We start from the raw sequence: 24,334 nt of genomic DNA, 5'->3' as shown, positions 1-24,334 counted from the left end.
GGGAGACGCGCCGGGCAGTGCGCATGCGCAGTGCCGCCCGGGCTGTGGGTGCCGGCGGAGGGCCCGAGGCAGGTAGCGGCTGGCGCCGGGGCCTGTCCTGAGCCCGCAGACCGCCCCACCCCCCCCCTCCCTCGGGCCGCGACCCCCCGTTCCGGTCCCCCGTCCCTGCTGGCCGCCGAGGAGGCGTGTGGAGGGCGGGCTGTGGCGGCGGAGGGTGCTGGGCGCTCGGCGCTGCGCACGGGCAGGCTCTGTCAGGGCGGTGCGGGGCTGCTAGGCCCGGCCGGGGAACGGAGCACTCTGGTCGCTGCCCGCCTGTGGGGGCTGCGGTGTGAGGGGTGGAGGAGGGTGGCGGGGCAGGTCTGTGGTTCCTATGGGGTGCAGGGCCGGGGGGGTCGCGTTGGGAGCCGTGCAGCAGCGGAGGTCGAGGTTGGCTTCCATGCTGGCTGCAGGATCCCAACTTGGCAGGGAAGTGAGTGCTCCTCTGGTGCTCCTTTGCGCTCAGCAGATTCTATGTATACCACAACGCAGCATATATCTTATTAAAGCACTTGTGCAGAGAATGTTGCTGCAGCACCATAACAGTGATAGAGATGCTTTCCAGTGTTATGTAGACTTTCTCATAAAGATGTAAGGGAAGCGTGTGTTTCCAGGGAGCTGAGAAGGAGAGGAGGCAGAGACTGGCCCTTCGAGCCAAGCTGTAAAGGTTTTGGCTTGGGGAGGAAGTGCAGGGACAGGGTGCAGAGACCAGATGCAGAGGAGCTTACAGCTTTCAGGAGTTATTGAACTTATCCACCATCTGCATGGTGACATGAGCTCTACAACTTGTATTATCCCCGTGTTCTTGCAGAGCGTGGTTTTTTTTGCTCCTTTCCCTCTTGGTATATATCAGGGGGCAACAGACACAAACTAAAGCATAGGAAGTTCCAGCTGAACATGAGGAAGAACTTCTTCACTTTGAGGGTGACGGAGCACTGGAACAGGCTGCCCAGGGAGGCTGTGGAGTCTCCTTCTCTGGAGATATTCAAGACCCGCCTGGACAAGGTCCTGTGCAGCCTGCTCTGGGTGACCCTGCTTTGGCAGGGGGTTTGGACTAGATGACCCACAGAGGTCCCTTCCAACCCTGAACATTCTGTGATCTGTGATTTCCATCAAGCCCAAGCCACCTTCTCCAAAGTGTATGATATATCGGCAATTTTCTGACAGTCCACTGCCTTCAGAGAGGCTCTTTGATGTTGAGTGTCTTTTTGACGTTAAGGAATTCATAGATGAAAGGGAGATGGGAAGGTAGGCAGGTAGCTAGGCACGCCATCTTCATGCATAACACTGACTTTTCAGTGATGGATAAATGATGGTGCTGCTTAGGGACTGAAATAAGTTACACATGTCATAGGTGGATGTGGATGATTTATAGGAGTGTTTTCCTTAGCTGGAGGAACGTGTAGGATTTTTCCTGAACTCTGTTTTATGCATTATCTGGTTGAAAGGCAAGGGGAAGGGGTGTCTGTCAGATGAATAAGTGAATAAATACACTTAGCTTTTTCCTGAGTAATTGTTTCGGTTTTGGCAGACTGCTTGACCTCACCATGCTCACTTCTCCCGTGTCGGATTTATATGATAGTGCAAAAAATACGTGTTTTTATTTTCTCCAGCTTACCCCATACTCGCCAGCCAGTGGGGCAGACATGCTAAGAGCCAAGGATGCTCTCCTGCGCCTGCGGCCCTGCCGCGGCACGTGCCGGGCACAACTTCCAGCCTGCCAGCTCGCATGGCGTTCACTGCACAGGCAACAGCTGCACCCCGAATGGGCTGCCTTTGCTGAAAAGCAGCTGAAGGGCAAGAATCCAAAGGATTTAATTTGGCACACCCCAGAGGGGATTGACATCAAACCCTTATACTCCAAAAGGGACACGAAAGACCTTCCTGAGGAGCTGCCAGGGGTGAAACCGTTCACTCGAGGACCCTACCCAACCATGTACACGTACAGGCCGTGGACTATCCGCCAGTACGCTGGCTTCAGCACAGTGGAGGAGAGCAACAAGTTCTACAAGGACAACATTAAAGGTAAGACAGTTGATTTGGGAAACCACATTGCCTTGCAAAGCAATGGGGAACATTCATATGGTAAATGACATGGCAAATGTGATTATTCCGCCTTGTGAGTTTTGGGTTCTGATAGGCTTTTCCCAGTGGTGCTGTATTTCTTTGTTACTGGGAAGTTGGATCGTTTCTGAAACTTCCTTTGCTTCATTTTGCAATTGAGATGGAAAAATGAATATGTTAAATGCTATTTTTAGTTATTCTTCCACGGTGCTCAGAGAGACTTCATTTGGCTGCATCCCAGGGTCCAGCCAGCAGAGATCATCGGGCACTTTACACTGATTTTGTAACCATGAGAGAAGATTGTAGTGGAATAAAATGTTGAACTTTGTCACTTAGCTAAACTTCTGGTGTTAGTGCATTCTCAGATTTTGGATTCCATATTACAAATTTTAAATGAACTCATAAATACATATGAATAGTGTCATTCGTGGTGTACTAGTAAAGCCAGCTTCCTAAAAATATTGGTATTTTCCTTATTTGATAGCAGTTTTCCCAATATTTCTGCAGAGTATTGTGCTTTGCAGCAATTTGTTCAGCTAATAGGCAGGGCATCATCATAATAGACTATTGAGTTAGGCGTTGTAAAACCACTGCTGAAAAGTTGTTCTTGACATACTGAAGCATTAGTTTTACACCAGCCATACATCTTAGCAATTGTTTGAAGCTAATTGTAACCTTACCAGTCAAAAAAACCGACCACTGAAAGCTGCCTTCTGAGTAATACATCTGTGATGCTTTTATCTCCCACTTTACAGGCCTTCCTACTCAAAACATCACTCTTTAGGGCAGGGGAAGGGAGGACTTTGGCGATTTTTACCTCTTGCCATATCATGGTTGGCTAATATGAAGCAATATTAGCTGTTGCAGTATTCTTGCAAGTATTATTGATCCTTTCCATTTGTAAAACTCTAGGTAGTTAAGAAATTATAAATACAGGATATTAGAGGTTTGCAAACAAACATTTCAATACCAAGATTGTTCTGAATGTACTCTGTCTTACTGCTGAATGTTGCTGCTGAAGCAGAAGTGCTAATTAACACTTGGGTTAGCTGGTAGCACAGCACAGTTACTCAAGAATATTTGCTGCCAGGAACTTTTCCTCATTTGAGTTTTGACATTGTGATATTGTAATTTTATCTCTGTTTTTGTGTTAATGGTTGTATTAATATTGAATTATTTAGCATAGCTTCTGAATCTGACCTGTTTGAAAAGCATTTTTAATAGTTCAATTTAAATCGCTCTGTAATTAGAGGAATGCTGGAAAATAGTTTATTATCAGTTTTCATAATTGCTGAAATTTCTGTTGCTTGAAGCTAGGCAGAAATTTTAATTTTTGTCACTGTGCTTCAGAGCTAAAACAGAGCAAAGGCAGTAGCTGGTATCTGACAGCTAAGAGCTCTGCTGACCTGGAGAAGCACGCTCACAAATGCAGTAGATAGCATTACTTCAGGAGCAGCAGTGCTGGTCGGAGAGTGAATGCCTGGAGTGAGCAGAGTTTCAGCTACTGCTTTCAGATCAGAGCAGCAAATCTGTCAGGAGCTCTGACTGTCCTGTTCCCTGCTTTCTATGGGTGATTTTCTCTTACTGCAGATTTAGTAACGCATCACTTCACTGGTATGTGTGTGCGCGTGTGTTTAATTTATGATAAAGTGAAGGTAATGTGACATAATTTATCACACTTTTGTTTCCAGCTAAGCTAAGTAGAGTTTCTCCTGATACTGTCTCTCTATGCACATTTGTAACTTGTGGCTAAACTGTTATGCAGTAATTTGTTAAGCGTGGTAAGCTGACTGTGTGGCTGAACTAGAACTATGATACTTCTTTCTCAGTTAAAGGCTTTTTGTTTAAAGTTTGAGACTAGAAGACCTTGGACAAGTTTTGGGGAGGGAATAGCTTTTAACATCAAAAATTGGTTTGTCATCCAAGCCTAGATGACTGGAGGATGTAAAATAAAATTAATAAATTTAGATCCAGTCCTAATGCAAATCTGTTTAACGCTTCTGAATCTCTTTCTCTGTTGTTTTGGTGTTGTTTTTTTCCCTTTTTCATGTAGCTGGCCAGCAGGGATTATCTGTTGCGTTTGATTTAGCCACCCATCGTGGTTATGATTCAGACAATCCACGAGTTCGAGGAGACGTTGGAATGGCTGGAGTTGCAATTGATACGGTGGAAGATACCAAGATCCTTTTTGATGGAATTCCTTTAGAGAAAATGTCAGTTTCTATGACGATGAACGGGGCAGTCATTCCCGTGTTGGCAACATTCATTGTAACTGGAGAAGAACAGGGAGTGCCTCAGGCCAAGCTGACAGGGACAATCCAAAATGACATCTTGAAGGAGTTCATGGTCAGAAATACATACATTTTCCCCCCAGAACCATCCATGCGGATTATTGCTGACATCTTCCAGTACACCTCAAAGGTATTCATTGTTTAAATGTATTTACTTCTGTTATTATATCTAGTTAATTATTTACGAGGCACTTTGGAGAACAAAGCAGAAGACAGAAAGACCTGTCACAGTGAAGAATGATGTAATTGTGGAAAGGGCCAGGAGGAGGAGTTAAGATCCCAAATCACTTATGGCATAAATTTTAAGATTTTTTAGTTAATCCAAATAAAAGTCATAGTAAGATGAGCCTAAGCCTTGCAGGAGGCTTGGAGATGAGGAACGCACAGGCTTTTCTTTGCATAGAATGTAAGAAGCCACATACTGAGGAAGCAGTATACAGCTGTAAGGAGGAGCAAAGTGGTAAGAAATCATGAAGGACTTCTGCGAAATTGTGCATGAGAAGCAGATGATGAAAGGAGTGAAGTCCTGAACTGACGTGTGGAGGCTCAGTCCTACCAGTTGTTTTCTTAGCTGCATTTTCATTGGAGAGGTGGAACACGGCCTGTAATCAAGAAAGAGACTTATCATGGTGGGTGATAGTTTAAGCACAATGAATAGTGCAGAAAGGTAAAAGCATATAAAGTATATGTCTGCAAACACCATTTAATAGAGATGGTTGTATTCACAGTCTATAAAGAATGGATTGTTTGTGAATGTTGGTAGAACAATTATCTGATCCTCACTTCTCTGCTGTCAGAGAATGGTTTGGGATGGGAGGGACCATTAAAGGTCATCTAGTCCAGTCCTGCCTGCAGTGTCATACCATGTTGTCTTTTTATTTTTGCAGTATATGCCAAAATTTAATTCCATTTCAATCAGTGGGTACCATATGCAAGAGGCAGGAGCTGATGCCATTCTGGAATTAGCTTATACTATAGCAGATGGCTTGGAGTACTGCAGAACTGGACTTAAAGCTGGCCTTACCATTGATGAATTTGCACCAAGGTGAGCTAAAGAAATTTGTGAGTATAAAACGCACTTTTGGTAAAACCTCCAGAGTTTAATGTCGAATTCAGTATTTTTACACATACAGACAATATTGACAGTGCTCGCATTGCAGATAGGTTTTGTTTTGTTTTTGTTACACAGTTTCAGCGGTAGGAAAATATCTGGTCCAAGAGACACTGAGACTACATCTACACTAATAAACTGAATAAAGCTCATGTACAAGCCCAAGCATTGCCACGGTCTGTTGTGACAGTTGGTCTCTGGGTCAGAAAGAAGAGCCCTAGGCTTTTGTGTCTAATACAGTTGTAGCTTTAGGGCTGCAGAATGCTGTAGTAGTATTGAATTTTTTTTCATCCGTATTATTTTGAAATATTTGAGGAAAAATGCTTAACAAGGAAAAGTTCAGGTATTTCAATTTACAGTTGCAAATTTCCTTTAATTTTAAGCAGAATATTGTATTTTTGCATAGTTACTGCCGAATTGAGCAGAATCACAGTTTCAGTGGTCTAGCTGATTTACAGATTCCCTAACTATATAATGAGTCTAAAAAACAGAAGGCATGGTTCATGTCACCTGTTGCACAGTCAAACTGTAGGAGTTAGCTGAACTCGCCTCTGTTTCCAAGATGTATGACAAAACCAAAGTGAATTATACAGAAAAGATACAGCCGTATTTTCAGACGTCCTGTTGATGAACAATCTGTAAGAGCGTTTGACAAATTGTTTCAGTAACTAATTCACTGTTAAAAAAGTGCATATTTAGTCTAATGAGTTTTACTGGCTTTAATTATGCATTTTGACATTTATAAATCATAGAAGCTATAAACAGGAAAAAGTAGATCGATCAGTCTGTTCCCTGATATGCTCTCCACTATTGAACTGATGTTTGATTCGAATTTTGATGAAAATCGTCAGGAAAAGAATGAAAGCATGCTTATAATATGTAATAGCTTCTCATTGTAAGTAGTTTGTAAGCGTAACTACACTAGTAGATTGTGTCCAGGAGCATTCCCTGGCACTAGAGTGTCACTGTCTATAAAAGTGACTTGCTGGAACACTCTTGACCTACGGCTATCCCAAAACAGTCCCTGGGGACAGTTTAGGAGTTCCCGGGACCGTTGTCACTGGCCGTTTGCCTGTAGTCACCTTGTACTGGGGGCTAAGCCAGTTTGTTGGCATAGATGTGTATCATTCCATAGCAATGGGCATCAGTGTCCAGGAACGTCCCATCATCTTATATCTGGGTTATAGGTCTAAAAGTAAATTAACCGGAGGTCTTTCTGTAGGACTTCTTTACTGAAACTAAGTAATTAAATGGTTTAATGCTTTGTCTTGTTCACGTGCTGTTATTACAGACTCTCCTTCTTCTGGGGAATTGGCATGAACTTCTATATGGAAATAGCCAAGCTGAGAGCGGGGAGGCGGCTGTGGGCTCACATGGTAGAGAAAATGTTTAAGCCGAAGAATCCCAAATCTCTTCTGCTGAGAGCTCATTGTCAGACTTCGGGCTGGTCACTCACTGAGCAGGTTAGAAATTGGACTCTTATCAACTTCCTCATTTAAATATATTCTCATGGTGTATATCTTAAAGGGGGCTGCTGGTTTTATTCATAAAGATGCAGCTTTCTGAAGAAGACAGCGTGTCTGAGTCTGACAAATGCACACACTACCGTTGGGTACATCCTTTGCTTATGTAACACAAGAAGTCTTATTGAGTGCCAGCAGCATTTCTTCCCAAAATGCTGGTTTACAAAATACAACTGGAGTATGAAATACATTCTGGACTGCCCTGTGGTGCTCAGGTGAAAGGGCAGAAACTCAAGACTTGAGACTGTATTCACAAAGGGTTCCAGTGTGGTGATAGGCTGAGTCTCAGTCACTAACTTTTCGTTATCTGGCTTCATTTTCATTCTGGAATCGTCTTAAGAGTGTGTTCTCCCAGTCTAGTGGATACTGATTTGAGAATAGGATCCAAACCTGCTAAGTAGAGAGAGAACTGCAGAGGTGCTTATATTATAAGTTGCGCTAGGTGAGATTTAGACTGGATATTAGGAAAAATTTCTTCACCGAAAGGGTTGTCAATCATTGGAACAGGCTGCCCGGGGAAGTGGTGGAGTCACTTTCCCTGGAGGTATTCAAAAGACCTGTGATGTGGTGCCTGGGGACATGGTTTCGTGGTGGACTTGTCAGTGTTAAGGGTTGGACTTGATGATCTTAAAGGTCTCTTCCAACCTAAATGATTCTATAATTCTGTATAAATTCAGGACTCAGAGGATGAAGCTCTTTCTTGGATTAGTCTTTTAAGTTACCCTTTCAGAATGCAGCTGAATGAGAAAGTAGAGGCACCTTTTTTTCAGGATCACTGTCTTGAGATTCATTTGAGTATCCAGGGAAGTCATTCATGCCCATCACACTGGGTGAAGAGTGAAGTGACGGTTACAGCTCGTCTGCTCTTTTGAAATTGGGTGCACTTTCTGCTTTTTCTCTTGAGTTACGTCACTTCACAACAAGAAAACAAATCATTGGGCTGCATATGTAGTTTCCCAGGTGAAGTCAGAGCCAAGTTCCAGCTCCTATTCCAAGGCCTGCTTCTCATCCAAAGTCACATGTGTGCTTCTTCACTCCGTCTCAGAACACAGGTCATCCCCTGGAGATCATGATAACTCCTCTTTCACTGTAAAGACATACATATACAACTCCATTGTCTAAGTGTCTGAAAAGAGCAGATGATAATTTTGACCTAAAGGCTGAGATTATATTCTGTAATACTGACTCTGTTTCTATGCCTCGTACTCCAGATTATCCATTTGTTTCGGTTAATATTGCAGTTCTTCCATAGATATCTTTCCATTTTATAGCACCAGCAAATTTCAGCTGTAATTAGTACCTTTACGTAATGCTGTCATTAATGAAAATATTAAGCACGTTTAGTTCCAAAATGGATCTTGACTAGTAACCTGTCTGACAGATGTGCTGTTCACTACTCCGAGAGTTCTGGAATCCGAGGATGGAGGACATCGGGACTACATGTTCCATCCTTTTCAATTTGGATTCATGAAGTTCTCTGAAACACCACTTTGCTTTGTTATCATGACCGGTTTACTCATAAACTGATAATTACAGCTTTCTTTATGGATTAATCTCTTTGTCCAAGATACTGATAAGTGATATATCAGTTAGATTGAACGCTTATTATTGACTGTTGTCTTTTTCAGTTTTTGTTATGATTGCAGTGTTTCAGTGGAGAATCTTGCATTCATTTCATTGCAGTAGTATATGTGTGACTAACCTGCCTCAGCCCTGTGACAGAACCACTGAGCTTCAGAGCTCTCCTTTGCCTTCCAGGATCCCTTTAACAATATTATCCGTACTACAATTGAAGCAATGGCTGCAGTGTTTGGAGGTACGCAGTCTCTGCATACAAATTCATTTGATGAAGCCTTGGGTTTGCCTACAGTGAAGAGTGCTCGCATTGCTCGGAACACGCAGATCATAATTCAGGAGGAGTCAGGTATTCCTAAAGTGGCAGACCCCTGGGGGGGATCTTACCTCATGGAGTGCCTGACTGATGACGTCTATGAAGCTGCTCTAAAGGTCAGTTTGTATAACCTTTTAAATATATTCTGGGGGAAAATCTTAGGTGCGGGCATTTTGAGAAAAGTCTTTTAAGGGACTATTGCGTAGGTTAGTAAGTTCTAAAGAGGGAATTATTTTACACTTCAGTGATTTCTTTGTAAATGAACTTTACAAAAATACAGTGTATATTTAGGGAGAGACTTCAGCCTTCTTACTAGTAGACTACATTGAAAAGGGAAATAACCCAGTGTGGAACAAATAATCAAACCCTGCAAAGTGCCTTGCATGCTGAGGACTCCCAATTTGCTGGGATCTCTGTTTTATGTGTAAGCAAAACAAGAGTTCAACAGAAGGAATAGTCAAACCAACCTACTCAGTAAGTTTGCAGATGACACCAAGTTGGGCGGGAGCGTCGATCTGCGCAGGGGTAGCAAGGCTCTGCAGAGGGATCTGGACAGGCTGGATCCATGGGCCAAGGCCAACTGTATGAGATTCAGCAAGGCAAAATACTGGGTCCTGCACTTTGGTCACAACAACCCCATGCAACGCTACAGGCTTGGGAAGGAGTGGCTGGAAAGCTGCCCAGCGGAAAAGGATCTTGAGGTGTTCGTCAACAGCCGGCTGAACACGAGCCAGCAGTGTGCCCAGGTGGCCAAGAAGGCCAATGACATCCTGGCTTGTACCAGCAATAGTGTGGCCAGCAGGAGCAGGGAGGGGATCGTGCCCCTGTACTGGGCACTGGTGAGGCCGCACCTCAAGTACTGTGTTCATTTTTCGGCCCCTCATTACAAGAAGAACACTGAGGTGCTGGAGCGTGTCCAGAGAAGGGCAGCGAGGCTGGTGAAGGGTCTAGAGAACAAGTCTGCTGAGGAGAGACTGAGGGAACTGGGGCTGTTTAGTCTGGAGAAGAGGAGGCTGAGAGGGGACCTTATTGCTCTCTACAACTACCTGAAAGGAGGCTGTAGGGAGGTGGGTGTTGGTCTCTTCTGCCAAATAGGTAGCGGTAGGATGAGATGCAATGGCCTTAAATTGTGTCAGGGGAGATTTAGATTAGATATTAGGAAGAATTTCTTTACTGAGATTGTGGTCAGGAATTGGAACAGGCTGCCCAGGGAGGTCGTTGAGTCACCATCGCTGGAGGTGTTCAAAAAATGTGTAGAAGTGGCACTACGGGACATGGTTTAGCAGGCATGGTGGTGTTGGGTGAATGGTTGGACTTGATGATCTTAGAGGTCTTTTCCAACCTATGATTCTATGATTCTATGCTTGCTCATGCCTGTGGTGATCTGCTAGAGACTTTGAAACTAGGGGTTATTGAAAGCAAAGTTTCATAGCCAAGCATGTGGGCAGACAATTGTGTGGCCATACTCGAGTATTATGCAGAATTTAGAAGAAATTTTTCTTTTGGATCAGAACATTTTTTTAATAAGGTTTTTAGCTGCCAGTCATTACTTGCATGTGAAAAGTACTGCACAGGAGCAGTCTTACTGGTGGCAACCCTACATAAAGATACACACCTACTTGTCTAGCCTACAGCGAAACCTAGGGATTCTCCTTTTAAGCAAGTTGTTCCTCTTATGCAAAGTCCCAAATCAATAAGCTAATACAGGCTCAAACACTAGCCTGGGACTGTACAGACACCGTTAGCACATTGTCTGACATGTTTTTTGGGGCCTTGTCCACTAGGACGGTTCTAGACAGCGCCAGGCATGGTCTGATGGCTATTTTCAGTTGGCAGTTTGAATGCGGTCACCATGTTTTGGAGCTGAATAGGCTTCTGCTGTGTGAGAGCTGAACCATGCCATGCCGCTTGTCTTCAGGATCAGAGAACTGACCCTGGCTTTTTTCAATTTATTTGTATTTGTACACACGTAACCATAAGGGCTGGTTGGCAGGTAGCAGTCAATGCAGAGTCAAGGTCTCAAATTTTAAGCCTTTTCGTCCATGGCTGTTACTGGTTGAACAATATGCCATGCGCTGTTATTGAACTCATGGAGTTTTGCTAATAAAAATGCTCTTTTGTTTGAGATGTCTCTTAATTTATACCAAAACCTGTAGTCAGAGACGCAGAGATAGGAAACACAGTTTTAGAGCACAGGACAGTATATACAGGTATAATAAAAATTAGGGTGGCAGTACAAGTGCAAAGCTCGTTTTGTGAACCTTGCTGTTGCTCATTTTCTGAATCTTCTTTATTTCTCAGCTTGTTGAGGAGATAGAAGAAATGGGTGGAATGGCCAAAGCTGTTGCTGAGGGAATTCCGAAACTTCGTATTGAAGAGTGTGCAGCCCGAAGACAAGCCAGGATTGACTCTGGTAGGGAGCAGGGAGATGAAAGAATGGAAAATAGAAGATGGAGTACCTTTTTAGAAAGATTTTTTACACACATTTTCGTTGCTTCTTTTTTCTTCTTAGCTTAGGCTTAGCAGAACTGTGAGTGATAAAATGGTAATATTTTAGTTTTATGTCAGTGAAAGCTTCTGGAAAGAGAGAGCAGTATGAATGTGATACAGTATGAGTATGAAAACAGTCTTGCTTGACATATTTAAACTAGATTAGACAAAGCACTAGAAGCACTATTTTAAAGGAGTATTTTGAGTCTACAATAGTTAATTTCTTAATTTCTGAGCGGTATCTTTGAACTGTGGCTTCTGAATTTAAAAGCATGACTGCCAGCAGGTGGCGATTTTGAACGAGCTAGCCAAACTCGTTTTGCTTGAGAACTGCCCATTTTTCCTGAAGACCAGAAAAAGTGCAGTCATCTCACGTTAGAGGATGATGCAGCTCTTTATTTGTGATATATATGTATGTATGTACATATGTGCATATGTAGTAAGTATATGTGGAGATGTGTGTATATGTGTGCTTATATCTCTATTCCAATTTTTGATATCTGCATTCAAGTAACACTCTGGTAACAGAAAGTAGGGATAATTTAAACATGAAAGAGGTTACATGAATTGGAGGGTAAATTTGAAGCAGGTCTTTAATTAAGACTGATAAAGAATAATCAATAAAGTTCTGTGTTTTCTCTCCCAAAGTAAATTACTTCATGTTGCTTTGAAGAGTGTAGTAATGTTATCAGACACGGCAAATAAAAATGTTTGTTCAGTCCATACTGGCTGAAAGCTAAAATACAGTTTTCCAATGTGGTAAATTAATTTTTATTCACATGGATTAGTTTTAGGTAGGAACTTCACTTTCTTAATTATCTGGTAAATCAGAAAAGTAAATACAGAGCAATGCAGGACCACTTCTTAAAAAGAGAAAAATAGCTAATGTGTATTAGTGAGTCATTACTAAATCGGTTTGTAAGACAAATATTGTTCTATTTCAAATCTCTTTTTCTGGCCCAGTATTCACTGAGTTGAATGTTCATGCATCTTATCGTCTCTCATCATAAAATATGGAAAATACAGACTTAGGTCTTTCCTGTAAGAACAAATTTTAAGTATTTGAAATGTATATAGTTATAAAGCAAAGTGCTGCATTATAATGCTCAAAATGTTCTTGTCCTGTTAATGTTGTGTCTTTTCACGGTAGTTTGCAAATATATTCTGAGTTTCTGATGTTTCCACTGGAAATAGGGTCTGAAGTAATTGTTGGAGTAAACAAGCACCAGCTAGAAAAAGAAGAGACAGTCGAAGTTCTGGCTATTGATAACACTTCAGTCCGTAACAAGCAGATCGAAAAGATTTATAAGGTGGGAACTACATTCTTAAAAATGAAAGTTCTTGTAATTGCAGATAGGAGTTGAGTAAGGGTACATTGCCAGGAACTTGACCCTCAGATTTCTGGGAATCCACTCTAGTCTTTAGTGGAGAAGCTAGATTTCTGCCCAGCTTCAGTGGAGCCTGATGGAAAAATCCTGAGAAACACCATATTAGAATCCAAACAAAAATGGTTTCGTTACATTCATTTGGGCTTTATCATTGTATTTCAGATTGTATTGTGAATATATGTCTAACCTTTCAAAATTGAGAACTTTACATTTTCTGAAATTAAGATTGAAAATAGCTCTGCAATGTTTTGCTCTAAAAATACGTAACATGACTTAATCACTGAAACTGTTTGGTGCAGCTTGTCAAGTGCTGTTAAGGGACGGGGTTATGGAACCAGAAACAGACATCCACTTTCATAATTAGTAAAAATGTAGATAAAATGGTTTTAGCATTATTTGATGGACTTGTACACATTTTAAGGTCTGACGTACCTTTTTATTTCTAATCTTTTTGAAATATATGACGGGGATTGGCAATTGACAATTCCATGCCTCCAGAATTAATATTTGAAATCAGAAATCCTTACACACTTGACTTCTTAGTTCACTTTGTATTTTTTTTTAACTTAATGTTTTTCTCCTGTGCATCAGGTGAAGGCCAGTAGAGATCAAGCAGCAGCCCAGCAATGCCTCGCTGCTTTAACACAGTGTGCAGCTACTGGGGAAGGCAACTTACTGGCGCTTGCAGTGGAAGCAGCACGTGCAAGGTATTGGGTGTGGGGAGGAGTATCCAATGGCTGTCTAAAAATCAGTGTCTCATTTTCACCTTTTAACTGTTCTTGAGTATGGTGTCAGTGAGGTCGGTGTCACGAAAGGTTTTGGGTTTCCCTTCCAAGGTGGAAGTACAAGATGGCCGCAGTTTGACTATTACCTTTTACAGTCCCTTAAGGCTGTGATTTAATTTCCCATAAAGAACAATACGGATACAAAGAATCTCATATGAAGTGATGTTGTTCACGCACATTTTGTTATTTACAATTCAGACTCTTACCAGCTTCAGGACATAACTGGGTTTCTCTGCCACCCTGCTGTTTCATAGGTCAGGGAGCTTGAGAAGTGTCTGAGATGTGAGAATGGATATTCACAATCTTATCATGGTCTGTTGCTTCATCGTTCCTTGCACCACAGATTGGTGTGAAAACATTTTTTGATTGAAGGAGCAATAAGTTTACTTAGCCAGGCAAAGATGTAAAAGATGCTCTTGAGTAGATCAGTGAGGTATCCTTTAGAGTCCAGTGGAACATCTACATTTTTGACCTAAGGTGCTTTTAAGACTGTTTTCATTCCTGCTTCATCAGCCTCTAGAATAGATCTTATCTGTCTTTTCCTTAATTAACTAAATGCCCCAGAAATGAGCAAACCAAATTCACTCCTTATTGGGGCGCTGTCCTGTTTTTACTGTGATGTCTCAAATTTCTTCATTCCCTTTCCTTGAATGCTTAACAGCTATTTTTGAACACACTTTCTCCCATGGCGTTATCACAGTTCTGCCAGCAGAGTGTCTATACCTGTCTTTGAACTGTAAAGTTCACAGGAGAGTAGGGTTAGATTTATCTGGGATTCATATTGTCCGTACCAAAATTGACCAATTAACTACTAGTTTTTCTCCTTGGTGACCTTGTTTTTATTATTAAAAAAGCATTAATGGACTGCAGATCCACTTTGTAAGTTGCAAACACAAAACTTAACCTCTGTCCCAAAAATGTATATGGGACATGACCACAGCAAGAAGTTGTCGTGGCATCTGATAAAGAGTGCTTGGAGGAGGATTGTGAGCTCTGGGAATATTTACGGGGGCCCTTCTATTAAGGGCAACATAGGAAAAGATTTTCAAGTGAGCATGTTCATCCCTCACAAGTCGTAGACAAGTAGGCCAGTATCACCAGCATGTCAGTGCCAGATGCCTGTCTCCTACTGAATGGAAAATGATGGATTTTGGTCGTGAAGACAAGTAATGTAATTCGGTAGAAATAAAAAGAGTAGCACAGAATTTTCAGCATTGAACCATGGAAAAGACTCCATGGACTAATATGGAGGTTTCAGTGCTGACAAACACAAATAGAAAAGTAATCTTTTTGTTGTAACCCAAGTAATAAGACAGGCAAAAGGGAATAGGGAACGGGAGCAGCACTGCCTCCCTGCTGTGCCTCATTTCTCATGAGAAGCCACGTTACAGGAAAATGGGTGTAGTTAGATAGGGCTGTGAGACAGATTATGCCAAGTTCTTTCTCATCTCCTTCATCTGCTGTGCTGTTTTTCTGTCCCTCTCCAGACCTGCAGCTCCTGCTGTGCCAGGTATTGGTGATGGAAAAGGAAGGCAGGAAGTGCAGTGCCACGTGTGGTGCTGCGTCTCTGTCTGCCCAGTCTGTGTCCTCACAGTGCCGTGTCACCTCATCGCACAGTGCTGCCTCTCACCACTGGTGAAGTGCAGAGAGGCAGCAGCAGTACTGTGGGACTGAACAGAAGGCAACAGTCCTTGCGGGCACAGCATCACAGACTTTCTTTCTTCAAATCCATGTTTGTGCAGCACAGCCTCTGCCCCTGGTTGTGAACCACTTGGAGAGTCACAGCACAAACTGCTGAAGGAGATGGGTCCTGTGCCTGGTAGGACATGCTGAACTGAACAGTGTCCTCTCTGGCCGTCACAGTTGTTGTTGCCTTTCATCCCATTGACCTTGTTGAATTGCCCGAAAGCTTAGCCAACAGCCAAGCTCCTCATGTTTGGAAACGACCCGCTTTTGAGCAGGCACAGGGAATCTCTGAGCAGCTGAGGGCTCTGATAGAGCACAGTTGGTCAACAGTAATTCTGAGCAGTGCAGAAGTTCCTAAGGTGCAGACCACAGTTTACATACAAACATACTGCCTTTGCCACCAGATATTTGTATAGCCTGATAAAATACAAAACTATCTTTTGGTCTCCACTTCAAAATGTTAAGTTTACTTAAAACTACAGATGAGGTAGTAAATTACCTTTTAATAAGTAAACAGGTTCCGCACAAGGCAAATGTGAAAGAGTCATATGAAGGAAGCCCGTACTGATAGAGTAAAGGTAAAGGGACTTCTGTTCTGTCAGTTGTGTATAACTGTCTCGTAGGATTTTAGCACCATGCATTGAAAAAAAACTACAAATGAATGATAAGAATTGTTGCTAATGCTACTGAAGTTTTTTAACAGTGAGATGAAAATGGTTGTCTCCAGAACAAAATTTTGCTGTAAACAGAAATAGGAGGGTTTTTACACATCCAGATTGTAAAGATCTGTCTAATGTTATGGCTAGCTGATTATAATTGTCATTAAAAATGTGCATCTCCTTTCCTGTTAAGAAAAGAGGCTGTATGCTGGGCTCCAGACAGAGCTATTCCACTGTGGATGCACAGATGGTACCTACTGATGCAGCAGGACTAAGCAGAGATTTTTTAAAAAAATGTTTATTGATAAATAGTAGGAAAACATTCATGAGTAGTCTCAAAGCAAAACTCTTACTATTATTTAGCAACTTCAGATTTAAAGGGTTACAGAGACGTGGGGCGGAATTTTCAAAATACTCTATAGGAGTTTCAGGAGCCGTATTTGCAGAAGAAAGAAATGTATTTCATGTTTTGTGCAGTACACAAAAAAACTTCATCCCAGCCACCAGATTATACTTCAGTAAAATTGATAGTCCAGGCCGTTTCTTTTTCACTTGTTACATGAAACTTTCATTCACTCTTCTACATAATTATAACAGAAAAACTCAAGAGAAGTCTATTTACACATCCTGCACTTTGATTTAAATGGAACTTAGATGCTGCTTTGCAGAAGAGAAGGATTTATCTAAACTTCCAGTTTTGCGGAAGAAAAGCGCCTGTTAGGGCACCGTAAGCCTTCCCCAAACTGCCCGTGTTTACACAGGAGTATGTTGTCAGTGTTTATCCGTGGGATGTCTCCCTCAGGCTGCCATCTGTGATGTCTAGCACTCTGAGAGGGAGTCAGTATTTACAGATACTGTTCTTAACTTGCTTTTTAACCTTGGGGAAATCACTTAATGTAGCACTTAGGCAGTTTACTTTTCATTTTTTTGTTAGTAATATCAGAGAACAGTAATATTAATAACATTATTTAGATGTCCTGAAAACAGCAAAATTATTATATAGTGAGTAAGGTCTGAGAACTGTTGTAACTCGGGTAGTGCTTGCTAAGCTTTCTGAGATCCTACAGGTGCTGTAAAAATTAAGAGTATTACATAGTGATGTCAAAGGAGTTCTGATGCAATCATGGACAGTTTGCTTTAGAATTTATGCTTTCTAAATCGTTACTAATAAGTTCAAAGAAAGTGTCAGACTCAGTCCTGTTCACACATAGCCATGCGGAGACTGTAGATTTGGTATTGCTTTGCATGAGTTGCTTTTCTAGACTATGATCCTCACGAATCCAGATATGAACTTCTCGGTATGCCGAGGAAGAAAACGGACAAAAGCAGAGAACTTTAAAAATATAATTCCAGGAATCTGAGGGAGGGAAGATGACAAAAAGTGGCTGAGGCTGTGTCGATAACATGAGTTAGAAATGTGTGTTCCAGTGTGATGCTGTCTTCTAGACAAAGCAGGCCAACGGTGAAGTGCGGTACCTGGAGACAAGAGGCTGGCTTCGGGCACGTGCATTATGCAGACCTCGGCTGTGTGTTCAGGATGGGATTTCTGCCATCTTGCATTAGTGTAGTTACAGTTCATAGCTGTGGTTAAGTTTACTCGGTATCAAAAGGAAGAGCTAGCAAAATAGCTGGGGGGTCACGGGAAGTTAAATATCTCTCTGAAATTTACTGAAGGGTTCAGCTAATACAGCAGAAATCCATCTTCTGTTACATTGGACGTGTGGCAGATTGCAAGCAGTAGGAATCGGATAATAGTACTCAAACTGCAAACAGCAGAAGGAAAACTGAGTACGAGACGTTTGGCCATCCCCTTCTAAACGTATGTGGACAAGAAGTTGCGTCTTGTCCCAACATCCTTTGAGCATTTTATATAAAAGCTCTAAGGGTGCTTAACTAAATTTTACCTCGGAGTAGCTTATAGTCAAATGCAGCATGACAGGAGAAATTGTGAATTTCAGGGATTTAAAATGTGCTTAGCAGTAGCTGAATGGATGGGGTTTGATCTCTGTATTTGTAAGCATAACATAACAGTAGTATTTTTCTTTCTTTAACAAAGTTTGCAGCAAGTTGTATTCATTTCTTAGTATACGTAAATTCTCTCGTCTTTTCCTGTCCAAGTATAAGCTAAAATCTTTTCATCAAAATATTTATGATGAAAGATTTTGTCAAGAGTGCAGTAGCTTACCTTCAAAACTATTACACAGTACTGACTCCCAGTTAATTTCATACCAGAAGTAAGAAGCTCGCTGTGATGGAGCTACCAGCTGAACTGCTCTTGTCTTTTTCAGTACAATCTGCAATATAGATTTTACGCAGAAAGGTGAAATCCATTCAGCATGAGATTTTTAAGTGGTTTGGAACAGAGGCTGTTATTTCTGATGTTTGTAGAAGACGATAGGACAGTCTAGTTGCCTTCTAGCACTTGTGCTACAGCAGTAAAATGTGTAGTATTTCTAACGTGCACAGTGTCTCCAGTAGCAAACAGAGTTTGTAACTTGCATGTAGGTGGAATTCCCAGATTTTTCTGCATCTCAGTGCATAAAGAAGCAATGCCAGGAGTAGAGAAGAAGAATAAAAAATGCTAAAATATAAACATCGAGGGAAAGGCAAACAAATTCCAGTTAAAAAGTTCAGGCTTCAGTTGTTGCTTTTTTTTTTTTCCTCTTGATTTGTATTTTGAATTTTATTACGAGTCCAAATGCAAGATCTTGCAGTCTGAGCCCCAGAAAATTCCCAGTTGAGTATATTTGATTTAATTTCCTGAAACATTTTGCGATGCAGTGGTCCCTGTTGCCTTGTCACTTGTAAAATCAATTCTGACATCAGCAAAACGGTATTTTCTGAAAAAATGCTCTTGCATGTTCTCTTAGCAGATGACGCTGGGGTGAATCAGATGTTCAGAGTTGTAGCACCAAAGGGGAAATGAGTGTAACTGAATTTGTCCTGCAGCAAGGCAGATAGTTGGGCCACTGCCAGTGATTTCTGTTTTCATACAAGCCTCCTGTTCATGTTAATACTTTGTGTCTGTATCTTAGGTGCACCGTTGGAGAAATAACAGATGCAATGAAGAAGGTGTTTGGGGAGCATAAAGCCAATGACCGAATGGTGAGCGGAGCTTATATCCAGGAGTTTGGAGAGAGTGATGAAATTCTTCATGCCATCAATAGGTGAGAACAGCTTCCCAGGAAGCCGAACGCAGCCTACTCACTCTGCCCTTAAACAAACGTTTCCCAAACCCAAATGACATCCCCAGAACAAAACAAAGACCTGCACAGTCTTTCTCATGCCTGTAAGCAAGGAAGCAGAATGAGAAGAAAGAAGTGCAATAAGAGAATAGTGAAAACTTAATTGCACTTCTGTTTGCTTGCAAACAAAATCCACTGAGGTGATGTTACGGTTTGAGGATTTTGTTCGTGTATCTAGAGAGCTGTAGGATTAAGAAGCTGAAAAACGTTGCCTGAAGTCCCCATATATTGGATGGCTTCTTTTGAAGTCTGTGTAATAGCAACCCCTAAAATATTTCTAGCAATTCATATTTAGAAAACCTGGGTTTGGTCTGCCCATAAGTTGTCACTGCAACTTCCCTCTTGCCTTGTAAGGCTAAAATCTCTCTGGATATCCACATACAACTTCCAGTCTACGGGTGTTACTTACTCGTATCACTAGGGGAAAAAGCATCAGAAGTGGTATGTGTGAAAACAGTGCCTGTTTGTGCCTTATGTCAGCTTCTGCCTTTGCTGCTGTCCTCATGGGTGAAGAGGCTGAATTGCTGTAGTCGGTGGTCGCGTGATATGAATCGATGCTCTTAAGCCCCTGCTGTGCTGGGGCTTACACATGAAGAGTTACAGGATGTCTTAAAAGGGAATTATTGATGGCTTCACAATAGTGATGTTTGGCCTGACTTGAAAGTAGTTGTGCTAGGGGGTGGCACCCCAGTTTTTTATTGACAGGCTAAGAGAGTTGGGGCTGTTCAGCCTGGAGAAGAGAAGGCTCCGGGGTGACCTTAGAGCAGCTGCCAGTGCCTGAAGGGGCCTCCAGGAAGGATGGAGAGGGACTTTTCACCAGGGTGTGTAGTGATAGGACAAGGGGGAGTGGCTATAAACTAAAAGAGGGGAGATTTAGATTAGATATTAGGAAGAAATTCTTCACCGTGAGGATGGTGAAACACTGGCCCAGGCTGTCCAGAGAAGCTGTGGCTGCGCCCTCCCTGGCAGTGTCCAAGGCCACGTTAGATGGAGCTCTGAGCAACCTGGTCTGGTGGAAGATGTCCCTGCCCATGGCAGGGGAGTTGGAACCAGATGATCTTTAAGGTCCCTTCCAACCCAAACCATTCTATGATTCTATGATTTGTAACTAGGCATTTACACGAAACTGAACTGTGTCGATTCCTTGAGAATCAAGATGTAGCTCCTTTTTTACATACCAGCCTTTATGTCCAAGGTCATGTGTACCAGTTAGTAAACATGGTAACTAAACTGGATTTACTACGCGTCACCTTTGCACAGGCCTTCAGAAGTGTGATTTCCCGCTTGCCCCACACTTAAACCCAGCCCTGGGTTGCAGTGACTCCGGTGGTTTTAGCCTGTCAGGCCTGGAGCACCTAGAGCCGTTCTTGTTGGGAGGGAGCCTGGGGGTGGGGAAGTAAGAAAACAAGGATATGGAAACAGAACACAATACAGATAAAAGGAGATCACGAAGCAGTTCAGATAACCTACTTCATTGGTCTGCTCAGCAGTCCTTAGGAACCGAGAAGGCAGGCCCAACGCCCAGGCATCCTCAGGCAGCTTTGTCAGTCTGCTTCTTCACGCTCTCTCGGCATAATTCCTTTCTAAGGTGTCCGAGTTCTTATTTTTTCCCTCCTACATGATGCATATTCCTGTCATCATCTGCTGAGGCAGTGTAATCTGTGCTGATAAATGCTTTATCTAGAGTCAAGTTCTCCAAACTAAGCCACTGGATTCATACAGTGATCGTCCCAGCCAGATCAGCGTGTGGTTTCAAGGCGCACCAAATCCATACAACTCCATCATTAACAGAATGCTCAAAACAGTACAATATTAAAAAAATCACCAAAAAGAATCCAAAAAACCCCAACAAAACCCTGTGATTTCTGAGAAGTGGTAGCCTTGGAGTCCCACTCAAGGAGAGATACTGGCAGTACACAGGTAATGAGCAGTAGTATGAAAGATTCATCTCGGAGGCTGTGGTTACACGGTCACTTTTACTCAACAGAAACCTGAACTGCCACTGACCTGAGAACGGGAGGCACTGGCAGGAGTGCTCAGAGGGGGGGACGCCGTGATCCTTTCCTGGACAGCCTTGTGCCCAGCTGAATGATGATGCACAGTCTGATCTCTAGGACCCACCTCTGTAGCCTGTGTGCCATGCAAATACTTTTGAAATAATTGGTCATAATTATTCTTTAAATCTAAAAGTTGCATTATAGTTAGTTGTAATTCAGCTCATTAAACCCTCAGAGAATTCAGTATTTTGTCTGTTAGGAAGCAGAAAAGTAGTGGAGTGGGTTTCTTTAAAAAAGAATGTTTTATTGTTAAGGCTAGTAAATACAAGAGATCAGTTAGGAATCGTATACCATGAGTATTAACGTAGGATGCAGACTACATAGACAAATCACGACTTAGAAGATCTTTTTATTTGATGTACAGAAATTATGCTACAGTTGCAGCCAGTGCTTTTTATATTTCTGGAAATACTTCTCACGATTCTCAGCGACTTACAATGGTACAATATGTGTTTCCAATCAGAGTTAACAAGTTCATGGATCGTGAGGGGCGCAGGCCTCGTATTCTTGTTGCAAAGATGGGTCAAGATGGCCATGACAGAGGAGCTAAAGTTATTGCTACAGGATTTGCAGACCTTGGCTTTGATGTGGACATAGGTCCCCTCTTCCAGGTATGACCGATGGAGCGGTGTCCGATGTATTTCAAGTGCAGCGATTTTCCCTCTGTTGCTTGCTCAGCAACCAGGCTGGGGCTAACTTGGTCCTCGCGTCGCCCTCTTTCCACGCAGACACCTCGAGAAGTGGCCCAGCAGGCGGTTGATGCAGATGTGCACAGTGTCGGTGTGAGCACACTTGCAGCAGGACATAAAACTCTTGTGCCTGAGCTCATCAAAGAACTCAACGCCCTTGGACGGCCAGACATTCTTGTCACATGTGGAGGTGTCATCCCACCTCAGGTACGGGTCAACAGCATTTCCACCAAGACTAGGAGACTGTTTTATTTCTCTCTGTGCTGTTTTTAGCTATTTTCTATATTCTGTTAATGTCAGAGGTGATTACAGCGCTGAAGGCTGCTGTGTACTATCACCAGGGTCAGCACAGATCTGCAGGATGGTCGCAGAGTGCTGTCAGGTCTCATTGATCCGCTTTTCTGTACACCACGTCCTGGGTTAACTTACAGGGTTTCTTGGATGGAATATTAAGCTGTGCTGTGGAAAGATTAGCCTCGGGGAGATGTTGTTTCTGCTCTGTTGTTTCCGATTACCAGTACCTTGCATATTGCTGATGAAGGCTAGCTCCTGTCTTACGAGACTTTATGACTTCCAATAATAGTTTGGAAGAGGCTCAGCTAGTTACTAAGCCACGTGGCAGGTCCCAACCCCTGCAGGCTACACATCTCGTTCTCTGTTTAGCCTCTCGTGTTCCCCATTGTCAGGCCTCAGTGGTGCCTCTCATTCCCCCCTACTCGAGTATTTCTCCTACACTGTTGAACAGTTTGTTGAATTCCCTTTGAGTCAGATCTGTGCTTTTGTCTTAAAATTTTCCTTAGTTCATCCACAGTGTGCCTGGCTGTGTCACCTTTAGGGTCACCTGCTGTCTGGAGAGATTCAAACTGATTTTGCATGTAAATCGCCCGTTGCTCCTTTTTCCCAGACTTCCTCCTTTTCTAGCCCATTAGGTAGGTGTTCAGGAGTCACAGACAAACAAAACATGGTATTTTTATAAGAGGCAAATTGTGTTCTCTCCAGTCTCTCAATGGGATGCTACTAGCCTGTGGCTGGAAGAGGTATAATATAGCCTGTAGAGAAGTAAGAGAGACTGCATAGCTGCTTCCCAGGTCTTTTTAAAATTTCAGGACATTCATAAATCAGAGTAGCTTAGATTGCAGGAGACTGCTGGCAGTCATCTGGTCCAAGCCCTTGTTTAAACCAGTATTTTCAAAATCAGAAGTTAGATCAAATTTAGATTAGGTTATTCAGGGTCACATGCAGGTAATTTTTGAATATTTTCCAAGGATCTGACATCAGTTTGATTCTAAACAAGTAAAATCTTTCCTGTGGATGATTTTGTAATGTTTCTTTCTTACCTCCTGACTACTGGGTTTTTTGCTGTTTCCCTTGATCCTGTGCTGCCTCTCCCTGGGACTTGTTGCCTGTGCTTTCTCAGGCCCAGGATAGAGCATACACCACCTGTAAATGTAAATAATTATCGATCTTAAATTTGTTTCTGAACAGGATTACGAATTCCTGTATGAAGCTGGCGTTACCCATGTGTTTGGTCCAGGGACCCGTATTCCAAAAGCAGCTGTCCAAGTGTTGGATGATATTGAGAAGTGCCTGGAGAAGAGGCAGCAATCTATGTAACGCTGCAACGTCACACAACGCAACCAGCCTTACACTAATCGCTTACGGCGTGTAATCATCAGCGAGGGATGGCCAGCCACGTACCTTTGGATCCACTGCCCTGGGGCCTGGTGTTTTGTGCTTTCTAAGAAAGTCGTAAATTCTCTGCTTATTCTAGTTGAGGATTGTTTATATATGTACCCGCAAGAAAATTTTATCTCTAAAACTTTGACTTCAGGGAATGAAGGGAATTCAATGGGTGCATTTGCTTTTTTTCCCAGATAAACTGATAAATAAAATATCCATTCCAGCTCTTTGGTTGATCTCTTTTGCATGCAGATAACTTCTTTTGAAGTTTTTGGTAGGCATTGTAGACCTAGAAGTCTTCGGGCAAAATCACTGTAGTTCAGCCAAGATATGACTGAATCCAGCAGCAGTTTGATGTTAATGTTAATCTGACTCAGCTCTCTTTAGAAATGTAGAAGCAGATAAACCATAATTTTTCAAAGTCATGGTTTATTTAATGAGATACAAATCCTGTCCCTGGCAGTAGCCCGTCCAGGAGCAGCTGTGCACCTCTGCTGTCTGCATCGCTGCCCTGCTCCCTTACTTAGTTCTGTGGTTTTGTCCAGTTACTGTTCTTGCTCTCCCTGCCTATTTAGCAGCAGGACTTTCTTCAGGTAAATTGATCCTAAATTCTTACCATTTTTGTCTCCCCTCCCAGAAAGAACTGGATTTATACATGTGAAAAGTCCTTTGTGGAATCCATGCGATGCCAATGGGGTGTGAGGGTCTGTGGCATTATGGCCTTCTCCCACCTCGCTTT

At 42.5% G+C, this 24,334-nt stretch overlaps 1 protein-coding gene across 2 annotated transcripts; it reads left to right on the top strand.

The window, feature by feature from the left end:
* The first annotated feature begins 23 nt into the window (after positions 1-23).
* On the top strand, positions 24-23,818 carry MMUT (methylmalonyl-CoA mutase). Of its 2 annotated transcripts, none has more exons than XM_075414991.1 (13): positions 24-68; positions 1,650-2,061; positions 4,154-4,521; positions 5,279-5,436; positions 6,794-6,965; positions 8,784-9,032; positions 11,218-11,329; positions 12,601-12,716; positions 13,386-13,501; positions 18,960-19,091; positions 21,690-21,837; positions 21,955-22,122; positions 23,401-23,818. In XM_075414991.1, exons 1-13 carry the CDS (start codon positions 24-26, stop codon positions 23,527-23,529), a joined length of 2,325 nt encoding a protein of 774 aa, XP_075271106.1. In that variant the 3' UTR covers positions 23,530-23,818. The 2 variants fall into 2 exon arrangements, with proteins under 2 accessions (XP_075271106.1, XP_075271107.1); XM_075414992.1 differs by having other exon boundaries at positions 24-72.
* Positions 23,819-24,334: the final 516 nt, after the last annotated feature.

This window comes from Opisthocomus hoazin, chromosome 2 (genome assembly GCF_030867145.1).
Source record: "Opisthocomus hoazin isolate bOpiHoa1 chromosome 2, bOpiHoa1.hap1, whole genome shotgun sequence".
In the NCBI taxonomy this organism is placed as follows: domain Eukaryota; kingdom Metazoa; phylum Chordata; class Aves; order Opisthocomiformes; family Opisthocomidae; genus Opisthocomus; species Opisthocomus hoazin.
Note: the sequence above shows the minus strand (reverse complement) of the source record. Positions and strands in the feature narration are given on the sequence as shown.

Bases quoted from the DNA above. Each gene is read 5' to 3' on its own strand.
- MMUT (XM_075414991.1), top strand. From the start codon at position 24: ATGCGCAGTGCCGCCCGGGCTGTGGGTGCCGGCGGAGGGCCCGAG. The intron at 69-1,649 runs GCAGGTAGCGGC...TATTTTCTCCAG, and splicing joins GTGCCGGCGGAGGGCCCGAG to CTTACCCCATACTCGCCAGC. The intron at 12,717-13,385 runs GTGGGAACTACA...CCTGTGCATCAG, and splicing joins AGATCGAAAAGATTTATAAG to GTGAAGGCCAGTAGAGATCA.